The sequence below is a fragment of the Agelaius tricolor genome, unplaced genomic scaffold (genome assembly GCF_023055355.1).
Source record: "Agelaius tricolor isolate 1412-34295 unplaced genomic scaffold, bAgeTri1.0.p SCAF_99, whole genome shotgun sequence".
Lineage (NCBI taxonomy): Eukaryota > Metazoa > Chordata > Aves > Passeriformes > Icteridae > Agelaius > Agelaius tricolor.
Window position 1 is genome coordinate 292060 of NW_027269359.1, and position 24921 is coordinate 316980.

Genomic DNA, 24921 nt, shown 5'->3' on the forward strand with positions numbered 1-24921 from the left:
ATCAACCACATCCACCTCAACCACAACCACCCCCATCGAGTCCAGCACGTCCACCACCAGCACCTCAACCACCTCGGCCGCCCCCACTGAGTCCACCACCTCCACCTCCAGCACCTCAGTTCCACCTACTGAATCAACCACCTCCACCACCTCTTCCACCACCTCCTCCACCTCCACTGCTCCCACTGAGTCCACCACCTCCAGCTTAACCACCTCAACCACCTCGGCTGCGCCCACCGAATCAACCACATCCATCACCACTTCAACCTCTACAGCCACTCCCACTGAGTCCACCACATCCACCACCTCCTCCTCGACCACCTCGGCCGTGCCCACTGAATCAACCACGTCCATCACCAGCACCTCAACCACCTCGACCATTGTCACTGAGTCAACCACATCCATCACCTCCACCCTGACCTCCTCCACCACCTCCTCCACGCCCACTGAGTCCACCACCTCCACCTCCTCCTCGACCACCTCAGCCACCCCCACTCTGTCCACCACCTCCACCTCCTCCAGCAGCTCAGTTCCGCCTACTGAATCAACCACCTCCACCACCTCTTCCACCACCTCCACCACCTCAGCTGCTCCCACTGAGTCCACTACGACCACCACGTCCTCAACCACCTCAACCACCTCAGCCGTGCCCACTGAACCAACCACGTCCAACACCGGGTCCACCACCTCCACTGCCCCCACCGAGTCCACCACCTTCACCTCAAGCACCTCAACCACCTCAGCTGTGCCCCCTGAATCAACAACATCCATCACCACCTCAACCTCTACGGCCACTCCCACAGAGTCCACCACCTCCACCACCTCCTCCTCGACCACCTCGGTCGTGCCCACTGAATCAACCACGTCCACCACGGTGTCCACCACCTCCACCACCTTGGCCACACCCACCGAGTCCACCATGTCCACCACCAGCTCTACAACCACCTCAGCTGCTCCCACTGAATCAACCACATCCACCTCCAGCACCGCAACCACCTCCGAGTCCACCACCTCCATCACCTCCTCAACCACCTCAGCCACCTCGGCTGCGCCCACCGAATCAACCACATCCATCACCACCTCAACCTCTACGGCCACTCCCACTGAGTCCACCACCTCCACAACCTCCTCCTCGACCACCTCGGCGGCCCCCACTCTGTCCACCACCTCCACCTCCTCCAGCAGCTCAGTTCCGCCTACTGAATCAACCACCTCCACCACCTCTTCCACCACCTCCACCACCTCAGCTGCTCCCACTGAGTCCACAAAACCCACCACGTCCTCAACAACCTCAACCACCTCGGCTGTGCCCACTGAATCAACCACGTCCACCACTGAGTCCACCACCTCCACCACCTTGGCCACACCCACCGAGTCCATCATGTCCACCACCAGTTCTTCAACCACCTCAGCTGCTCCCACTGAATCAACCACGGCCACCACCAGCACCTCAACCACCTCGGCCGCCCCCACCGAGTCCACCACCTCCATCACCTCCTCAACCACCTCAACCACCTCCACCTCCTCCACCACCTCAGCTGCGCCCACCGAATCAACCACATCCATCACCACCTCAACCTCTACGGCCACACCCACTGAGTCCACAACAACCACCACGTCCTCAACAACCTCAACCACCTCGGCTGTGCCCACTGAATCAACCATGTCCACCACCGGGTCCACCACCTCCTCCACCTCCACTGCCCCCACCGAATCCACCACCTTCACCTCAAGCACCTCAACCACCTCGGCTGCGCCCACCGAATCAACCACATCCATCACCACCTCAACCTCTATGGCCACTCCCACTGAGTCCACCCTGTCCACCACCACTTCTTCAACCACCTCAGCTGCTCCCACTGAATCAACCACGCCCACCTCAACCTCAACCACCCCCACCGAGTCCACCACGTCCACCTCCTCAACCACCTCTACCACCTCCACCTCCTCCACCACCTCGGCTGCACCCACCGAATCAACAACATCCATCACCACCTCAACCTCTTCGGCCACTCCCACCGAGTCCTCCACCTCCACCACCTCAGCTGCTCCCACTGAGTCCACCACGACCACCACGTCCTCAACAACCATAACCACCTCGGCCGTGCCCACTGAATCAACCACGTCCACCACCGTGTCCACCACCTCCACCACCTTGGCCACACCCACCGAGTCCACCATGTCCACCACCAGCTCTTACACCACCTCAGCTGCTCCCACTGAATCAACCACGTCCACCACCGTGTCCACCACCTCCACCACCTTCTCAACCACCTCAACCACCTCCACCTCCTCCACCACCTCAAGCACCTCGGCTGCGCCCACCGAATCAACCACATCCATCACCACCTCAACCTCTACAGCCACACCCACTGAGTCCACCACCTCCACCACCTTGGCCCCACCCACTGAGTCCACACTGTCCACCACCAGCTCTTCAACCACCTCAGAGTCCTCCACCTCCTCCACCTCCTCAACCACCTCAACCGCCTCAGCTGCGCCCACCGAATCAACCACGGCCACCTCAACCTCAACCACCCCCATCGAGTCCACCACGTCCACCACCAGCACCTCAACCACCTCGGCCGCCCCCACCGAGTCCACAACGTCCACCTCCACCTCAAGCACCTCAACCACCTCGGCTGCGCCCACCGAATCAACAACATCCATCACCACCTCAACCTCTTCGGCCACTCCCACTGAGTCCACCACCTCCACCACCTCCTCCTCGACCACCTCGGCCGTGCCCACTGAATCAGCCACGTCCACCACCGGGTCCACCACCTCCACCACCTTGGCCACACCCACCGAGTCCACCATGTCCACCACCAGCTCTTCAACCACCTCAGCCGTGCCCTCTGAATCAACCACGTCCACCACCAGCACCGCAACCACCTCCGAGTCCACCACCTCCATCACCTCCTCAACCACCTCAACCACCTCCACCTCCTCCACCACCTCAGCTGCATCCACTGAATCAACCACATCCATCACCACCTCAACCTCTACGGCCACTCCCACTGAGTCCACCACATCCACCACCACCCCCTCAACCACCTCCACCACCTCAGCCGGTCCCACCGAATCAACCACTCCCACCTCAACCTCAACCACCCCCATCGAGTCCACCACGTCCACCACCAGCACCTCAACCACCTCGGCCGCCCCCACCGAGTCCACCACGGCCACCTCCACCTCAACCACCTCAGCTGCGCCCACCGAATCAACCACATCCATCACCACCTCAACCTCTTCGGCCACACCCACCGAGTCCACCATGTCCACCACCAGCTCTACAACCACCTCAGCCGTGCCCACTGAATCAACCACGTCCACCACCAGCACCGCAACCACCTCCGAGTCCACCACCTCCACCACCTCCTCCCTGACTACGTCGGCCGTGCCCACGGAGTCAACCATGTCCAACACCGGGTCCACCACCTCCACCACCTCCTCTACCTCCTCAGCCGGTCCCATTGAATCAACCACGTCCACCTCCACCTTAACCACCTCAAGCACCTCGGCTGCGCCCACCGAATCAACCACATCCATCACCACCTCAACCTCTACGGCCACTCCCACCGGGTCCACCACCTCCACCACCTTGGCCACACCCACCGAGTCCACACTGTCCACCACCAGTTCTTCAACCACCTCAGCTGCTCCCACTGAATCAACCACGGCCACCACCAGCACCTCAACCACCTCGGCCGCCCCCACTGAGTCCACCACCTCCACCTCCAGCACCTCAGTTCCACCTACTGAATCAACCACCTCCACCACCTCTTCCACCACCTCCTCCACCTCCACTGCTCCCACTGAGTCCACCACCTCCAGCTTAACCACCTCAACCACCTCGGCTGCGCCCACCGAATCAACCACATCCATCACCACTTCAACCTCTACAGCCACTCCCACTGAGTCCACCACATCCACCACCTCCTCCTCGACCACCTCGGCCGTGCCCACTGAATCAACCACGTCCATCACCAGCACCTCAACCACCTCGACCATTGTCACTGAGTCAACCACATCCATCACCTCCACCCTGACCTCCTCCACCACCTCCTCCACGCCCACTGAGTCCACCACCTCCACCTCCTCCTCGACCACCTCAGCCACCCCCACTCTGTCCACCACCTCTACCTCCTCCAGCACCTCAGTTCCGCCTACTGAATCAACCACCTCCACCACCTCTTCCACCACCTCAACCACCTCAGCCGTGCCCACTGAACCAACCACGTCCAACACCGGGTCCACCACCTCCTCCACCTCCACTGCCCCCACCGATTCCACCACCTTCACCTCAAGCACCTCAACCACCTCAGCTGCGCCCCCTGAATCAACAACATCCATCACCACCTCAACCTCTACGGCCGCTCCCACAGATTCCACCACCTCCACCACCTCCTCCTCGACCACCTCGGTCGTGCCCACTGAATCAACCACGTCCACCACGGTGTCCACCACCTCCACCACCTTGGCCACACCCACCGAGTCCACCATGTCCACCACCAGCTCTACAACCACCTCAGCTGCTCCCACTGAATCAACCACGCCCACCTCCAGCACCTCAACCACCTCGGCCGCCCCCACCGAGTCCACCACCTCCATCACCTCCTCAACCACCTCAACCACCTCCACCTCCTCCACCACCTCAGCTGCGCCCACCGAATCAACCACATCCATCACCACCTCAACCTCTACGGCCACACCCACTGAGTCCACAACAACCACCACGTCCTCAACAACCTCAACCACCTCGGCTGTGCCCACTGAATCAACCATGTCCACCACCGGGTCCACCACCTCCTCCACCTCCACTGCCCCCACCGAATCCACCACCTTCACCTCAAGCACCTCAACCACCTCGGCTGCGCCCACCGAATCAACCACATCCATCACCACCTCAACCTCTACGGCCACACCCACCGAGTCCACCATGTCCACCACCAGCTCTACAACCACCTCAGCCGTGCCCACTGAATCAACCACGTCCACCACCAGCACCGCAACCACCTCCGAGTCCACCACCTCCACCACCTCCTCCTTGACTACGTCGGCCGTGCCCACGGAGTCAACCATGTCCAACACCGGGTCCACCACCTCCTCCACCTCCACTGCCCCCACCGAGTCCACCACCTTCACCTCAAGCACCTCAACCACCTCAGCTGCGCCCCCTGAATCAACAGCATCCATCACCACCTCAACCTCTACGGCCACTCCCACAGAGTCCACCACCTCCACCACCTCCTCCTCGACCACCTCGGTCGTGCCCACTGAATCAACCACGTCCAACACCGGGTCCACCACCTCCACCACCTTGGCCACACCCACCGAGTCCACACTGTCCACCACCAGTTCTTCAACCACCTCAGCTGCTCCCACTGAATCAACCACGGCCACCACCAGCTCTACAACCACCTCAGCCGTGCCCACTGAATCAACCACGTCCACCACCAGCACCGCAACCACCTCCGAGTCCACCACCTCCACCACCTCCTCCCTGACTACGTCGGCCGTGCCCACGGAGTCAACCATGTCCAACACCGGGTCCACCACCTCCACCACCTCCTCTACCTCCTCAGCCGGTCCCATTGAATCAACCACGTCCACCTCCACCTTAACCACCTCAAGCACCTCGGCTGCGCCCACCGAATCAACCACATCCATCACCACCTCAATCTCTACGGCCACTCCCACCGGGTCCACCACCTCCACCACCTTGGCCACACCCACCGAGTCCACACTGTCCACCACCCGTTCTTCAACCACCTCAGCTGCTCCCACTGAATCAACCACGGCCACCACCAGCACCTCAACCACCTCGGCCGCCCCCACCGAGTCCACCACCTCCATCACCTCCTCAACCACCTCAACCACCTCCACCTCTTCCACCACCTCAGCTGTGCCCACCGAATCAACCACATCCATCACCACCTCAACCTCTACAGCCACACCCACTGAGTCCACAACAACCACCACCACCTCCACCACCTTAGCCGGTCCCACCGAATCAACCACATTCACCTCAACCACAACCACCCCCATCGAGTCCAGCACGTCCACCACCAGCACCTCAACCACCTCGGCCGCCCCCACTGAGTCCACCACCTCCACCTCCAGCACCTCAGTTCCACCTACTGAATCAACCACCTCCACCACCTCTTCCACCACCTCCTCCACCTCCACTGCTCCCACTGAGTCCACCACCTCCAGCTTAACCACCTCAACCACCTCGGCTGCGCCCACCGAATCAACCACATCCATCACCACTTCAACCTCTACAGCCACTCCCACTGAGTCCACCACATCCACCACCTCCTCCTCGACCACCTCGGCCGTGCCCACTGAATCAACCACGTCCATCACCAGCACCTCAACCACCTCGACCATTGTCACTGAGTCAACCACATCCATCACCTCCACCCTGACCTCCTCCACCACCTCCTCCACGCCCACTGAGTCCACCACCTCCACCTCCTCCTCGACCACCTCAGCCACCCCCACTCTGTCCACCACCTCCACCTCCTCCAGCACCTCAGTTCCGCCTACTGAATCAACCACCTCCACCACCTCTTCCACCACCTCCACCACCTCAGCTGCTCCCACTGAGTCCACTACGACCACCACGTCCTCAACCACCTCAACCACCTCAGCCGTGCCCACTGAACCAACCACGTCCAACACCGGGTCCACCACCTCCACTGCCCCCACCGAGTCCACCACCTTCACCTCAAGCACCTCAACCACCTCAGCTGCGCCCCCTGAATCAACAACATCCATCACCACCTCAACCTCTACGGCCACTCCCACAGAGTCCACCACCTCCACCACCTCCTCCTCGACCACCTCGGTCGTGCCCACTGAATCAACCACATCCACCACGGTGTCCACCACCTCCACCACCTTGGCCACACCCACCGAGTCCACCATGTCCACCACCAGCTCTACAACCACCTCAGCTGCTCCCACTGAATCAACCACATCCACCTCCAGCACCGCAACCACCTCCGAGTCCACCACCTCCATCACCTCCTCAACCACCTCAACCACCTCGGCTGCGCCCACCGAATCAACCACATCCATCACCACCTCAACCTCTACGGCCACTCCCACTGAGTCCACCACCTCCACAACCTCCTCCTCGACCACCTCGGCGGCCCCCACTCTGTCCACCACCTCCACCTCCTCCAGCAGCTCAGTTCCGCCTACTGAATCAACCACCTCCACCACCTCTTCCACCACCTCCACCACCTCAGCTGCTCCCACTGAGTCCACAAAACCCACCACGTCCTCAACAACCTCAACCACCTCGGCTGTGCCCACTGAATCAACCACGTCCACCACTGAGTCCACCACCTCCACCACCTTGGCCACACCCACCGAGTCCATCATGTCCACCACCAGTTCTTCAACCACCTCAGCTGCTCCCACTGAATCAACCACGGCCACCACCAGCACCTCAACCACCTCGGCCGCCCCCACCGAGTCCACCACCTCCATCACCTCCTCAACCACCTCAACCACCTCCACCTCCTCCACCACCTCAGCTGCGCCCACCGAATCAACCACATCCATCACCACCTCAACCTCTACGGCCACACCCACTGAGTCCACAACAACCACCACGTCCTCAACAACCTCAACCACCTCGGCTGTGCCCACTGAATCAACCATGTCCACCACCGGGTCCACCACCTCCTCCACCTCCACTGCCCCCACCGAATCCACCACCTTCACCTCAAGCACCTCAACCACCTCGGCTGCGCCCACCGAATCAACCACATCCATCACCACCTCAACCTCTATGGCCACTCCCACTGAGTCCACCCTGTCCACCACCACTTCTTCAACCACCTCAGCTGCTCCCACTGAATCAACCACGCCCACCTCAACCTCAACCACCCCCACCGAGTCCACCACGTCCACCTCCTCAACCACCTCTACCACCTCCACCTCCTCCACCACCTCGGCTGCACCCACCGAATCAACAACATCCATCACCACCTCAACCTCTTCGGCCACTCCCACCGAGTCCTCCACCTCCACCACCTCAGCTGCTCCCACTGAGTCCACCACGACCACCACGTCCTCAACAACCATAACCACCTCGGCCGTGCCCACTGAATCAACCACGTCCACCACCGTGTCCACCACCTCCACCACCTTGGCCACACCCACCGAGTCCACCATGTCCACCACCAGCTCTACAACCACCTCAGCTGCTCCCACTGAATCAACCACGTCCACCACCGTGTCCACCACCTCCACCACCTTCTCAACCACCTCAACCACCTCCACCTCCTCCACCACCTCAAGCACCTCGGCTGCGCCCACCGAATCAACCACATCCATCACCACCTCAACCTCTACAGCCACACCCACTGAGTCCACCACCTCCACCACCTTGGCCCCACCCACTGAGTCCACACTGTCCACCACCAGCTCTTCAACCACCTCAGAGTCCTCCACCTCCTCCACCTCCTCAACCACCTCAACCACCTCAGCTGCGCCCACCGAATCAACCACGGCCACCTCAATCTCAACCACCCCCATAGAGTCCACCACGTCCACCACCAGCACCTCAACCACCTCGGCCGCCCCCACTGAGTCCACAACGTCCACCTCCACCTCAAGCACCTCAACCACCTCGGCTGCGCCCACCGAATCAACAACATCCATCACCACCTCAACCTCTTCGGCCACTCCCACTGAGTCCACCACCTCCACCACCTCCTCCTCGACCACCTCGGCCGTGCCCACTGAATCAGCCACGTCCACCACCGGGTCCACCACCTCCACCACCTTGGCCACACCCACCGAGTCCGCCATGTCCACCACCAGCTCTTCAACCACCTCAGCCGTGCCCTCTGAATCAACCACGTCCACCACCAGCACCGCAACCACCTCCGAGTCCACCACCTCCATCACCTCCTCAACCACCTCAACCACCTCCACCTCCTCCACCACCTCAGCTGCATCCACTGAATCAACCACATCCATCACCACCTCAACCTCTACGGCCACTCCCACTGAGTCCACCACATCCACCACCACCCCCTCAACCACCTCCACCACCTCAGCCGGTCCCACCGAATCAACCACTCCCACCTCAACCTCAACCACCCCCATCGAGTCCACCACGTCCACCACCAGCACCTCAACCACCTCGGCCGCCCCCACCGAGTCCACCACGGCCACCTCCACCTCAACCACCTCAGCTGCGCCCACTGAATCAACCACATCCATCACCACCTCAACCTCTTCGGCCACACCCACCGAGTCCACCATGTCCACCACCAGCTCTACAACCACCTCAGCCGTGCCCACTGAATCAACCACGTCCACCACCAGCACTGCAACCACCTCCGAGTCCACCACCTCCACCACCTCCTCCCTGACTACGTCGGCCGTGCCCACGGAGTCAACCATGTCCAACACCGGGTCCACCACCTCCACCACCTCCTCTACCTCCTCAGCCGGTCCCATTGAATCAACCACGTCCACCTCCACCTTAACCACCTCAAGCACCTCGGCTGCGCCCACCAAATCAACCACATCCATCACCACCTCAACCTCTACGGCCACTCCCACCGGGTCCACCACCTCCACCACCTTGGCCACACCCACCGAGTCCACACTGTCCACCACCAGTTCTTCAACCACCTCAGCTGCTCCCACTGAATCAACCACGTCCACCACCAGCACCTCAACCACCTCGACCATTGTCACTGAGTCAACCACATCCATCACCTCCACCCTGACCTCCTCCACCACCTCCTCCACGCCCACTGAGTCCACCACCTCCAGCTTAACCACCACAACCACCTCGGCTGCGCCCACCGAATCAACCACATCCATCACCACTTCAACCTCTACAGCCACTCCCACTGAGTCCACCACATCCACCACCTCCTCCTCGACCACCTCGGCCGTGCCCACTGAATCAACCACGTCCATCACCAGCACCTCAACCACCTCGACCATTGTCACTGAGTCAACCACATCCATCACCTCCACCCTGACCTCCTCCACCACCTCCTCCACGCCCACTGAGTCCACCACCTCCACCTCCTCCTCGACCACCTCAGCCACCCCCACTCTGTCCACCACCTCCACCTCCTCCAGCAGCTCAGTTCCGCCTACTGAATCAACCACCTCCACCACCTCTTCCACCACCTCAACCACCTCAGCCGTGCCCACTGAACCAACCACGTCCAACACCGGGTCCACCACCTCCTCCACCTCCACTGCCCCCACCGATTCCACCACCTTCACCTCAAGCACCTCAACCACCTCAGCTGCGCCCCCTGAATCAACAACATCCATCACCACCTCAACCTCTACGGCCACTCCCACAGAGTCCACCACCTCCACCACCTCCTCCTCGACCACCTCGGTCGTGCCCACTGAATCAACCACGTCCACCACGGTGTCCACCACCTCCACCACCTTGGCCACACCCACCGAGTCCACCATGTCCACCACCAGCTCTACAACCACCTCAGCTGCTCCCACTGAATCAACCACGCCCACCTCCAGCACCTCAACCACCTCGGCCGCCCCCACCGAGTCCACCACCTCCATCACCTCCTCAACCCCCTCAACCACCTCCACCTCCTCCACCACCTCAGCTGCGCCCACCGAATCAACCACATCCATCACCACCTCAACCTCTACGGCCACACCCACTGAGTCCACAACAACCACCACGTCCTCAACAACCTCAACCACCTCGGCTGTGCCCACTGAATCAACCATGTCCACCACCGGGTCCACCACCTCGTCCACCTCCACTGCCCCCACCGAATCCACCACCTTCACCTCAAGCACCTCAACCACCTCGGCTGCGCCCACCGAATCAACCACATCCATCACCACCTCAACCTCTACGGCCACACCCACCGAGTCCACCATGTCCACCACCAGCTCTACAACCACCTCAGCCGTGCCCACTGAATCAGCCACGTCCACCACCAGCACCGCAACCACCTCCGAGTCCACCACCTCCACCACCTCCTCCTTGACTACGTCGGCCGTGCCCACGGAGTCAACCATGTCCAACACCGGGTCCACCACCTCCTCCACCTCCACTGCCCCCACCGAGTCCACCACCTTCACCTCAAGCACCTCAACCACCTCAGCTGCGCCCCCTGAATCAACAGCATCCATCACCACCTCAACCTCTACGGCCACTCCCACAGAGTCCACCACCTCCACCACCTCCTCCTCGACCACCTCGGTCGTGCCCACTGAATCAACCACGTCCACCACGGTGTCCACCACCTCCACCACCTTGGCCACACCCACCGAGTCCATCATGTCCACCACCAGCTCTTCAACCACCTCAGCTGCTCCCACTGAATCAACCACGGCCACCACCAGCTCTACAACCACCTCAGCCGTGCCCACTGAATCAACCACGTCCACCACCAGCACCGCAACCACCTCCGAGTCCACCACCTCCACCACCTCCTCCCTGACTACGTCGGCCGTGCCCACGGAGTCAACCATGTCCAACACCGGGTCCACCACCTCCACCACCTCCTCTACCTCCTCAGCCGGTCCCATTGAATCAACCACGTCCACCTCCACCTTAACCACCTCAAGCACCTCGGCTGCGCCCACCGAATCAACCACATCCATCACCACCTCAATCTCTACGGCCACTCCCACCGGGTCCACCACCTCCACCACCTTGGCCACACCCACCGAGTCCACACTGTCCACCACCCGTTCTTCAACCACCTCAGCTGCTCCCACTGAATCAACCACGGCCACCACCAGCACCTCAACCACCTCGGCCGCCCCCACCGAGTCCACCACCTCCATCACCTCCTCAACCACCTCAACCACCTCCACCTCTTCCACCACCTCAGCTGTGCCCACCGAATCAACCACATACATCACCACCTCAACCTCTACAGCCACACCCACTGAGTCCACAACAACCACCACGTCCTCAACAACCTCAACCACCTCGGTCGTGCCCACTGAATCAACCACGTCCACCACCGTGTCCACCACCTCCACCACCTTGGCCACACCCACCGAGTCCACCATGTCCACCACCAGCTCTTCAACCACCTCAGCTGCTCCCACTGAATCAACCACGTCCACCTCCAGCACCGCAACCACCTCCGAGTCCACCACCTCCATCACCTCCTCAACCACCTCAACCACCTCCACCTCCTCCACCACCTCAAGCACCTCGGCTGCGCCCACCGAATCAACCACATCCATCACCACCTCAACCTCTACAGCCACACCCACTGAGTCCACCACCTCCACCACCTTGGCCCCACCCACTGAGTCCACACTGTCCACCACCAGCTCTTCAACCACCTCAGAGTCCTCCACCTCCTCCACATCCTCAACCACCTCAACCACCTCAGCTGCGCCCACCGAATCAACCACGGCCACCTCAATCTCAACCACCCCCATCGAGTCCACCACGTCCACCACCAGCACCTCAACCACCTCGGCCGCCCCCACTGAGTCCACAACGTCCACCTCCACCTCAAGCACCTCAACCACCTCGGCTGCGCCCACCGAATCAACAACATCCATCACCACCTCAACCTCTTCGGCCACTCCCACTGAGTCCACCACCTCCACCACCTCCTCCTCGACCACCTCGGCCGTGCCCACTGAATCAGCCACGTCCACCACCGGGTCCACCACCTCCACCACCTTGGCCACACCCACCGAGTCCGCCATGTCCACCACCAGCTCTTCAACCACCTCAGCCGTGCCCTCTGAATCAACCACGTCCACCACCAGCACCGCAACCACCTCCGAGTCCACCACCTCCATCACCTCCTCAACCACCTCAACCACCTCCACCTCCTCCACCACCTCAGCTGCATCCACTGAATCAACCACATCCATCACCACCTCAACCTCTACGGCCACTCCCACTGAGTCCACCACATCCACCACCACCCCCTCAACCACCTCCACCACCTCAGCCGGTCCCACCGAATCAACCACTCCCACCTCAACCTCAACCACCCCCATCGAGTCCACCACGTCCACCACCAGCACCTCAACCACCTCGGCCGCCCCCACCGAGTCCACCACGGCCACCTCCACCTCAACCACCTCAGCTGCGCCCACCGAATCAACCACATCCATCACCACCTCAACCTCTTCGGCCACACCCACCGAGTCCACCATGTCCACCACCAGCTCTACAACCACCTCAGCCGTGCCCACTGAATCAACCACGTCCACCACCAGCACCGCAACCACCTCCGAGTCCACCACCTCCACCACCTCCTCCCTGACTACGTCGGCCGTGCCCACGCAGTCAACCATGTCCAACACCGGGTCCACCACCTCCACCACCTCCTCTACCTCCTCAGCCGGTCCCATTGAATCAACCACGTCCACCTCCACCTTAACCACCTCAAGCACCTCGGCTGCGCCCACCGAATCAACCACATCCATCACCACCTCAACCTCTACGGCCACTCCCACCGGGTCCACCACATCCATCACCACCTCAACCTCTACGGCCACTCCCACCGGGTCCACCACCTCCACCACCTTGGCCACACCCACCGAGTCCACACTGTCCACCACCAGTTCTTCAACCACCTCAGCTGCTCCCACTGAATCAACCACGGCCACCACCAGCACCTCAACCACCTCGGCCGCCCCCACCGAGTCCACCACCTCCATCACCTCCTCAACCACCTCAACCACCTCCACCTCCTCCACCACCTCAGCTGTGCCCACCGAATCAACCACATCCATCACCACCTCAACCTCTACAGCCACACCCTCTGAGTCCACCACATCCACCACCACCTCCACCACCTCAGCCGGTCCCACCGAATCAACCACATCCACCTCAACCACAACCACCCCCATCGAGTCCAGCACGTCCACCACCAGCACCTCAACCACCTCGGCCGCCCCCACTGAGTCCACCACCTCCACCTCCAGCACCTCAGTTCCACCTACTGAGTCAACCACCTCCACCACCTCTTCCACCACCTCCTCCACCTCCACTGCTCCCACTGAGTCCACCACCTCCAGCTTAACCACCTCAACCACCTCGGCTGCGCCCACCGAATCAACCACATCCATCACCACTTCAACCTCTACAGCCACTCCCACTGAGTCCACCACATCCACCACCTCCTCCTCGACCACCTCGGCCGTGCCCACTGAATCAACCACGTCCATCACCAGCACCTCAACCACCTCGACCATTGTCACTGAGTCAACCACATCCATCACCTCCACCCTGACCTCCTCCACCACCTCCTCCACGCCCACTGAGTCCACCACCTCCACCTCCTCCTCGACCACCTCGGCCACCCCCACTCTGTCCACCACCTCCACCTCCTCCAGCAGCTCAGTTCCGCCTACTGAATCAACCACCTCCACCACCTCTTCCACCACCTCCACCACCTCAGCTGCTCCCACTGAGTCCACTACGACCACCACGTCCTCAACCACCTCAACCACCTCAGCCGTGCCCACTGAACCAACCACGTCCAACACCGGGTCCACCACCTCCTCCACCTCCACTGCCCCCACCGAGTCCACCACCTTCACCTCAAGCACCTCAACCACCTCAGCTGCGCCCCCTGAATCAACAACATCCATCACCACCTCAACCTCTACAGCCACTCCCACAGAGTCCACCACCTCCACCACCTCCTCCTCGACCACCTCGGTCGTGCCCACTGAATCAACCACGTCCACCACGGTGTCCACCACCTCCACCACCTTGGCCACACCCACCGAGTCCACCATGTCCACCACCAGCTCTACAACCACCTCAGCTGCTCCCACTGAATCAACCACATCCACCTCCAGCACCGCAACCACCTCCGAGTCCACCACCTCCATCACCTCCTCAACCACCTCAACCACCTCGGCTGCGCCCACCGAATCAACCACATCCATCACCACCTCAACCTCTACGGCCACTCCCACTGAGTCCACCACCTCCACAACCTCCTCCTCGACCACCTCGGCGGCCCCCACTCTGTCCACCACCTCCACCTCCTCCAGCAGCTCAGTTCCGCCTACTGAATCAACCACCTCCACCACCTCTTCCACCACCTCCACCACCTCAGCTGCTCCCACTGAGTCCACAAAACCCACCACGTCCTCAACAACCTCAACCACCTCGGCTGTGCCCACTGAATCAACCACGTCCACCACTGAGTCCACCACCTCCACCACCTTGGCCACACCCACCGAGTCCATCATGTCCACCACCAGTTCTTCAACCACCTCAGCTGCTCCCACTGAATCAACCACGGCCACCACCAGCACCTCAACCACCTCGGCCGCCCCCACCGAGTCCACCACCTCCATCACCTCCTCAACCACCTCAACCACCTCCACCTCCTCCACCACCTCAGCTGCGCCCACCGAATCAACCACATCCATCACCACCTCAACCTCTACGGCCACACCCACTGAGTCCACAACAACCACCACGTCCTCAACAACCTCAACCACCTCGGCTGTGCCCACTGAATCAACCATGTCCACCACCGGGTCCACCACCTCCTCCACCTCCACTGCCCCCACCGAATCCACCACCTTCACCTCAAGCACCTCAACCACCTCGGCTGCGCCCACCGAATCAACCACATCCATCACCACCTCAACCTCTATGGCCACTCCCACTGAGTCCACCCTGTCCACCACCACTTCTTCAACCACCTCAGCTGCTCCCACTGAATCAACCACGCCCACCTCAACCTCAACCACCCCCACCGAGTCCACCACGTCCACCTCCTCAACCACCTCTACCACCTCCACCTCCTCCACCACCTCGGCTGCACCCACCGAATCAACAACATCCATCACCACCTCAACCTCTTCGGCCACTCCCACCGAGTCCTCCACCTCCACCACCTCAGCTGCTCCCACTGAGTCCACCACGACCACCACGTCCTCAACAACCATAACCACCTCGGCCGTGCCCACTGAATCAACCACGTCCACCACCGTGTCCACCACCTCCACCACCTTGGCCACACCCACCGAGTCCACCATGTCCACCACCAGCTCTTCAACCACCTCAGCTGCTCCCACTGAATCAACCACGTCCACCACCGTGTCCACCACCTCCACCACCTTCTCAACCACCTCAACCACCTCCACCTCCTCCACCACCTCAAGCACCTCGGCTGCGCCCACCGAATCAACCACATCCATCACCACCTCAACCTCTACAGCCACACCCACTGAGTCCACCACCTCCACCACCTTGGCCCCACCCACTGAGTCCACACTGTCCACCACCAGCTCTTCAACCACCTCAGAGTCCTCCACCTCCTCCACCTCCTCAACCACCTCAACCACCTCAGCTGCGCCCACCGAATCAACCACGGCCACCTCAACCTCAACCACCCCCATCGAGTCCACCACGTCCACCACCAGCACCTCAACCACCTCGGCCGCCCCCACTGAGTCCACAACGTCCACCTCCACCTCAAGCACCTCAACCACCTCGGCTGCGCCCACCGAATCAACAACATCCATCACCACCTCAACCTCTTCGGCCACTCCCACTGAGTCCACCACCTCCACCACCTCCTCCTCGACCACCTCGGCCGTGCCCACTGAATCAGCCACGTCCACCACCGGGTCCACCACCTCCACCACCTTGGCCACACCCACCGAGTCCGCCATGTCCACCACCAGCTCTTCAACCACCTCAGCCGTGCCCTCTGAATCAACCACGTCCACCACCAGCACCGCAACCACCTCCGAGTCCACCACCTCCATCACCTCCTCAACCACCTCAACCACCTCCACCTCCTCCACCACCTCAGCTGCATCCACTGAATCAACCACATCCATCACCACCTCAACCTCTACGGCCACTCCCACTGAGTCCACCACATCCACCACCACCCCCTCAACCACCTCCACCACCTCAGCCGGTCCCACCGAATCAACCACTCCCACCTCAACCTCAACCACCCCCATCGAGTCCACCACGTCCACCACCAGCACCTCAACCACCTCGGCCGCCCCCACCGAGTCCACCACGGCCACCTCCACCTCAACCACCTCAGCTGCGCCCACCGAATCAACCACATCCATCACCACCTCAACCTCTTCGGCCACACCCACCGAGTCCACCATGTCCACCACCAGCTCTACAACCACCTCAGCCGTGCCCACTGAATCAACCACGTCCACCACCAGCACCGCAACCACCTCCGAGTCCACCACCTCCACCACCTCCTCCCTGACTACGTCGGCCGTGCCCACGGAGTCAACCATGTCCAACACCGGGTCCACCACCTCCACCACCTCCTCTACCTCCTCAGCCGGTCCCATTGAATCAACCACGTCCACCTCCACCTTAACCACCTCAAGCACCTCGGCTGCGCCCACCGAATCAACCACATCCATCACCACCTCAACCTCTACGGCCACTCCCACCGGGTCCACCACATCCATCACCACCTCAACCTCTACGGCCACTCCCACCGGGTCCACCACCTCCACCACCTTGGCCACACCCACCGAGTCCACACTGTCCACCACCAGTTCTTCAACCACCTCAGCTGCTCCCACTGAATCAACCACGGCCACCACCAGCACCTCAACCACCTCGGCCGCCCCCACCGAGTCCACCACCTCCATCACCTCCTCAACCACCTCAACCACCTCCACCTCCTCCACCACCTCAGCTGTGCCCACCGAATCAACCACATCCATCACCACCTCAACCTCTACAGCCACACCCACTGAGTCCACCACATCCACCACCACCTCCACCACCTCAGCCGGTCCCACCGAATCAACCACATCCACCTCAACCACAACCACCCCCATCGAGTCCAGCACGTCCACCACCAGCACCTCAACCACCTCGGCCGCCCCCACTGAGTCCACCACCTCCACCTCCAGCACCTCAGTTCCACCTACTGAATCAACCACCTCCACCACCTCTTCCACCACCTCCTCCACCTCCACTGCTCCCACTGAGTCCACCACCTCCAGCTTAACCACCTCAACCACCTCGGCTGCGCCCACCGAATCAACCACATCCATCACCACTTCAACCTCTACAGCCACTCCCACTGAGTCCACCACATCCACCACCTCCTCCTCGACCACCTCGGCCGTGCCCACTGAATCAACCACGTCCATCACCAGCACCTCAACCACCTCGACCATTGTCACTGAGTCAACCACATCCATCACCTCCACCCTGACCTCCTCCACCACCTCCTCCACGCCCACTGAGTCCACCACCTCCACCTCCTCCTCGACCACCTCAGCCACCCCCACTCTGTCCACCACCTCCACCTCCTCCAGCAGCTCAGTTCCGCCTACTGAATCAACCACCTCCACCACCTCTTCCACCACCTCCACCACCTCAGCTGCTCCCACTGAGTCCACTACGACCACCACGTCCTCAACCACCTCAACCACCTCAGCCGTGCCCACTGAACCAACCACGTCCAACACCGGGTCCACCACCTCCTCCACCTCCACTGCCCCCACCGAGTCCACCACCTTCACCTCAAGCACCTCAACCACCTCAGCTGCGCCCCCTGAATCAACAACATCCATCACCACCTCAACCTCTACGGCCACTCCCACAGAGTCCACCACCTCCACCACCTCCTCCTCGACCACCTCGGTCGTGCCCACTGAATCAACCACGTCCACCACGGTGTCCACCACCTCCACCACCTTGGCCACACCCACCGAGTCCACCATGTCCACCACCAGCTCTACAACCACCTCAGCTGCTCCCACTGAATCAACCACATCCACCTCCAGCACCGCAACCACCTCCGAGTCCACCACCTCCATCACCTCCTCAACCACCTCAACCACCTCGGCTGCGCCCACCGAATCAACCACATCCATCACCACCTCAACCTCTACGGCCACTCCCACTGAGTCCACCACCTCCACCTCCTCCAGCACCTCCGTTCCGCCTACTGAATCAACCACCTCCACCACCTCTTCCACCACCTCCACCACCTCAGCTGCTCCCACTGAGTCCACCACAACCACCACGTCCTCAACCACCTCAACCACCTCAGCCGTGCCCACTGAATCAACCATGTCCACCACCGGGTCCACCACCTCCTCCACCTCCACTGCTCCCACTGAGTCCACCACCTTCACCTCAAGCACCTCAAGCACCTCAGCTGCGCCCACCGAATCAACCACATCCATCACCACCTCAACCTCTACGGCCACTCCCACTGAGTCCACCACGTCCACCACCTCCTCCTCGACCACGTCAGCCGTGCCCACGGAGTCAACCACGTCCAACACCGGGTCCACCACCTCCACCACCTTGGCCACACCCACCGAGTCCACCACCTCCACCACCTCCACCACCTCAGCTGCGCCCACCGAATCAACCACATCCATCACCACCTCAACCTCTACAGCCACTCCCACTGACTCCACCACGTCCACCACCTCCTCCTCGACCACCTCGACCGCTGTCACTGAGTCAGCCACATCCATCACCTCCACCCTGACCTCCTCCACCACCTCCTCCCCGACCACCTCGGCTGCCCCCACTGAGTCCACCACCTCCACCTCCTCCAGCACCTCAGTTCCGCCTACTGAATCAACCACCTCCACCGCCTCTTCCACCACCTCCACCACCTCAGCTGCTCCCACTGAGTCCACCACCTCCACCTTAACCACCTCAAGCACCTCGGCTGCGCCCAGCGAATCAACCACATCCATCACCACCTCAACCTCTACAGCCACTCCCACCGAGTCCACCACGTCCACCACCTCCTCCTCGACCACCTCGACTGTGCCCACTGAGCCAACTACATCCATCACCTCCACCCTGACCTCCTCCAGCACCTCCTCCACGCCCACCGTGTCCACCACGTCCACCACCTGCACCTCAACCACGTCGGCCGTGCCCACAGAGTCAACCACGTCCACCACCGTGTCCACCACGTCCACCACCTTGGCCACACCCACCGAGTCCACCCTGTCCACCACCAGCTCTTCAACCACCTCAGCTGCTCCCACTGAATCAACCACGGCCACCACCAGCACCGCAACCACCTCCGAGTCCACCACCTCCATCACCTCCTCAACCACCTCCTCCACCTCCACCTCCTCCAGCACCTCAGCTGCTCCCACTGAGTCCACCATGTCCACCTCCACCTCAACCACCTCAGCCGTGCCCACTGAATCAACCACATCCACCACCGGGTCCACCACCTCATCCACCTCCACTGCCTCCACCGAGTCCACCACCTTCACCTCAAGCACCTCAACCACCTCAGCTGCGCCCACTGAATCAACCACATCCATCACCACCTCAACCTCTACAGCCACTCCCACCGTGTCCACCACCTCCACCACCTTGGCCACAACCACGGAGTCCACCATGTCCACCACCAGCTCTACAACCACCTCAGCTGCTCCCACTGAATCAACCACATCCACCTCAACCTCAACCACCCCCATCGAGTACACCACGTCCACCACCAGCACCTCAACCACCTCGGCTGCCCCCACCGAGTCCACCACCTCCATCACCTCCTCAACCACCTCCACTACCTCCACCTCCTCCACCACCTCCACCTCCTCCACCACCTCCACCGCGCCCACCGAATCAACCACATCCATCACCACCTCAACCTCTACAGCCACTCCCACTGAGTCCACCACCTCTTCCACCACCTCCACCACCTCTTCCACCACCTCCACCACCTCAGCTGCTCCCACTGAGTCCACCACAACCACCACGTCCTCAACCACCTCAACCACCTCAGCCGTGCCCACTGAATCAACCACGTCCAACACCGGGTCCACCACCTCCTCTTCCTCCACTGCTCCCACTGAGTCCACCACCTCCACCTTAACCACCTCAACCACCTCGGCTGCGCCCCCTGAATCAACCACATCCATCACCACCTCAACCTCTACGGCCACTCCCACCAAGTCCACCACGTCCACCACCTGCACCTCAACCACGTCGGCCGTGCCCACGGAGTCAACCACTTCGACCACTGGGTCCACCACCTCCACCACCTTGGCCACACCCACCGAGTCCACCATGTCAACCACCAGCTCTTCAACCACCTCAGCCATCCCCACCGAGTCCACCACCTCCATCACCTCCTCAACCACCTCAACCACTTCAGCCGGTCCCACTGAATCAACCACGCCCACCTCCACCTCCACCACCCCCACCGAGTCCGGCACATCCACCACCAGCACCTCAACCACCTCCTCCCCCCCCACCGAGTCCACCTCAACCACCTCTGCTGCACCCACTGAGTCCACCACATCCATCACCACCTCAACCACCTCGGCCTCTCCCACCGAATCAACCACATCCGCCACATCCGCAACCTCCTCCACCCCCACCACCTCAACGACCTCCACCAAATCCACCACCTCAAGCCCCTTGACGACCTCCACCACAAGCACGCCCACCACCATGACAACCATAGCCACCAGTCCAGGTGAGTCTTCCTCCTTGGTGGCCCTCCATAGCCACATCCCTTCTCCCCGCCCTGCTCCCAGCATTCTCCAGGTGGCTCCTGTGGTTCCTCCGGGCCGTGTCGCATCTCCTGTGTCCTCGGCTCCCTCTCCCAGGTCTGTGCCAGAATGGTGGCACCTGGGAAGATGGCAAGTGCGTGTGTCGCGAGGGGTTCCAAGGTGACTTCTGCGAGGAGCTCATCTGCCAAAACGGGGGCACCTGGGCCAATGGCTTCTGCCAGTGCCCCCCCAATTTCCAAGGGGACAGGTGCGAGACCGCCAAGGACATCGTGGAGATCAAAAATGGTGAGGAACGCTCCCAAGGCTCCATGGGGTGGCCACCAGACCAGGAACCTGGGCTGAGGTCACCTCTTAGGGGTCAGCCGGGGGTTGGAGTGAGGGTATGACCTGGGAATGGGACCACCATGGAGGGACTGACCCTGGGACGAGGTTGGGTCACCACAGAGGCACCAACCGAGAAACGGGGTCACCTTGGTGAGACTGACCTGGGTTTGGGGTCACCGTGGAGGGACCAAGCTGACCAAGGACACCAGGGGTGGGATGGGGACACCAGGGTCTCTTCCTTATGGGTCTCCTCTGCTTGGCCAAGTGACGACGAACGCGACGGTGGTGATGAAGACCAAAATCGACCAGGAATTTAATGAAGATCTCAACAATCCATCTTCAGTGGCTTACCAGAATTTTAACAACACGTTCCAGAAGCAGGTCAGGACTCAGCGACGCCGGGGGTGACCCTGGGGACAGCCCCTTGAGGGGGTGACGTGGACCATGACCAGGGCCTGGATCTCCCCCGCCTTCTCTTTGTCTTCCAGATGTGGGAGCTTTACAAAGATATCGAGGGGTTCAGAGGCGTGGAGATCACAAAGCTGAGGTGAGCCTCCACTGGTGGCCAGGTGGGGGTCCTGACCCTCTCCTGAGCTTTGGTGGGGGTGGTTTGGGGTGGAGGAACCCACGGGGATCGGTTTGAGGCGATTCCCTTCAAGTCTGGAGCATCCACATCCCTCCGAGCCACGCTGTGTCCATGGAGTTCCTCCAGGGTGGTCCAGCCCCGTGTAACTGTGGTGTCCCCTCCGCACTGGACATCCCACACTGGTCCCAGTTTGCTCCAGAACCAAGCCCTGCTCCCCCTTTCTCCTCACAGCGCAGGCAGCATCGTGGTGGACTATGACGTCATCCTGGAGATCCCCGCCACCTCCAAGGCCGAAGAGGTGGTGAGCGCCATCTCCGAGAACCTCGTCGCCGCCATCCAAAACTACAACTGCAGCGAGAACTGCACAGGGGACGACTGTGAGTGACCGTGGTGGTCACCCCCACCACCACCAGGTCTTCGCTGAGGGGTTGCTGGCCTTGGGGTTGCCCACCAGCAGCTCCTCTCTCCATGCCAGGTCTCTGCTTCAACACCAACTACACCTTTGTCCTCAACACTACCGTGCAACCGGTGGAAGGAAGTAAGCGAAGCCCGCGAGGGGTTTGGGTGTCCCCCACCTTTCTGGCGAACCCCAAGACCTGAGCCCTGTGTCTCTGCCCTCAGATCTGTGTGACAGATACATCCATGAGGAGTTCAGACGCTTCTACACGCCGTACCTGACGAGCGCTGGTGTCATCTGCATCACCCGCTGCGACGGCCGCCACGCCGAGCCCCTGCCCTGCGTCCACGGCCGCTGCTCGGTGGGGCGGCAGGGGCCGCAGTGCAAGTAAGGACACGCCCCCTCACCCCCAAAAAAATGGGTGGTGCCCCCCAAAAATGGGTGGTGCCCCCCAAAATTGGGTGGTGGCCCTCAAAAGCCATGGGCGTCACCAGCATGATCTGCCCACCATGGTGACCCCACAACTGGGACCACCCCATGATCTGCCCACCATGGTGACCCCACAACTGTGACCACCCATGACCACCATGACCATGGTGACCCCATCACCATGACGACCATGGCCATGACCACTGTGACTACCATGACCACCAGGACCATGGTGACCCCACCACCATGACCATGGTGACACCATGACCACCATGACCATGATGACTCCACCACCATGACCACCATGACCATGGTGACCCCACCACCATGACCACCATGACCATGACCACCATGACCACCAAGACCACCATGACCATGGTGACCCCACCACCATGACCATGGTGACACCATCACCGTGACGACCATGACCATGGTGACACCATGACCACCATGACCATGATGACCCCACCACCATGACCATGGCGACACCATGACCACCATGACCATGATGACCCCACCACCATGACCACCATGACCATGGTGACCCCACCGCCATAACCATGGTGACCCCATCACCAAGACCACCATGCCCACCATGCCCATTCCCACCAGGTGCTCAGACCAGGTGGCCTTCTGGTACCAGGACGACGCCTGCAGCTCCCGCATCAGCAAGGTTGGGGTGGCTGTGGGCGTTCCGGTGGCCGTCTTGGGCCTGGTCACCATCATCTTCACCGTCCTCCTGCTGAGATCTCGGAGGCAGAAGGAGCAGTTCAGGTAAACATGTCACCATGGGGTGAGCTCAGGGGTCCCGTGGGGGTCTCGGGTCTCATCCCCATGGGTCCCACCACGCAGGAAGAAGCTGAGGTCCCGCTCGGAGCTCTACAGCAGCGAATACGGCACCTGGGATGAACCTCAGGGCTTTGTCATGGCCAACGCTGCAGCCACCTGGGAAGGTAACGGGCGCGGAGGTGGGGATGGAGGTGGAGATGGGGCAGGGGTCGCTGTGGCACCCGGGGGGGTCCATGGCACCTCTTTCTTCCACCCCACAGACATGGAGACCCCCAGCACCAGCTACATCCACCTGGAGAGGGTGGACACCTCGAGGACGGTGGGTGACACACCCTGATGTTGTCCCCCCCCCATTTTCTCTTTTTGTTTTGATGATGGTGGGACTCCATCACCGTCCTCCCATCTCCTTCCTCCCCAGATGCACATCCAGAGGCCCACCGTGGTCCCTGAGTGAAGCCACCTGAGATCCAGCAGAGACAGGACACGGAGGAGGGGGACAAAGGGACACGGGGACACGAGGACGACGAGAACCAGGAGGTCCAACATCCTCTTCCTCCCCACGCAGAAATTTGCACACAGGATTATTTATAATTAAACACATCCTTAATTTCATTGCCACCCGTCCGATTCCTCTTGGGGACAGGAGGTGGCTCCATGACAAAGGCCAGGCCTGGGTTGGGGACAAGGTGCAGATCCAAGGGAAAACCAGAATCTAAATAAGGAAAAGAAAATATTGGGAATGAGGTAATTATTGACCGAGCGCTTGGGAACCGCCCTTGGGACACCCTGACCCCGGCCGGTGACAAGTGTGGGAGAAAATGTGCCCTTGACCCCAAGCCTGGAATGAAATGTCACCACCCTGGAGGTTCCTCCACACCTCCTTCCCACG

The 24921-nt window shown here is 61.2% G+C and overlaps 1 protein-coding gene across 1 annotated transcript; it reads left to right on the top strand.

The window, feature by feature from the left end:
• Window positions 1-493: 493 nt before the first annotated feature.
• Window positions 494-24486, top strand: LOC139585976 (mucin-3B-like; the record flags this gene model as incomplete). Its single annotated transcript, XM_071419077.1, has 11 exons — window positions 494-21470; window positions 21604-21792; window positions 22097-22212; window positions 22320-22378; window positions 22649-22794; window positions 22893-22955; window positions 23039-23201; window positions 23856-24017; window positions 24096-24196; window positions 24293-24351; window positions 24451-24486. Coding segments are annotated over 11 exons (22071 nt in total), but the record flags the coding sequence as incomplete, so codon positions are not given.
• Between the last annotated feature and the right edge of the window lie 435 nt (window positions 24487-24921).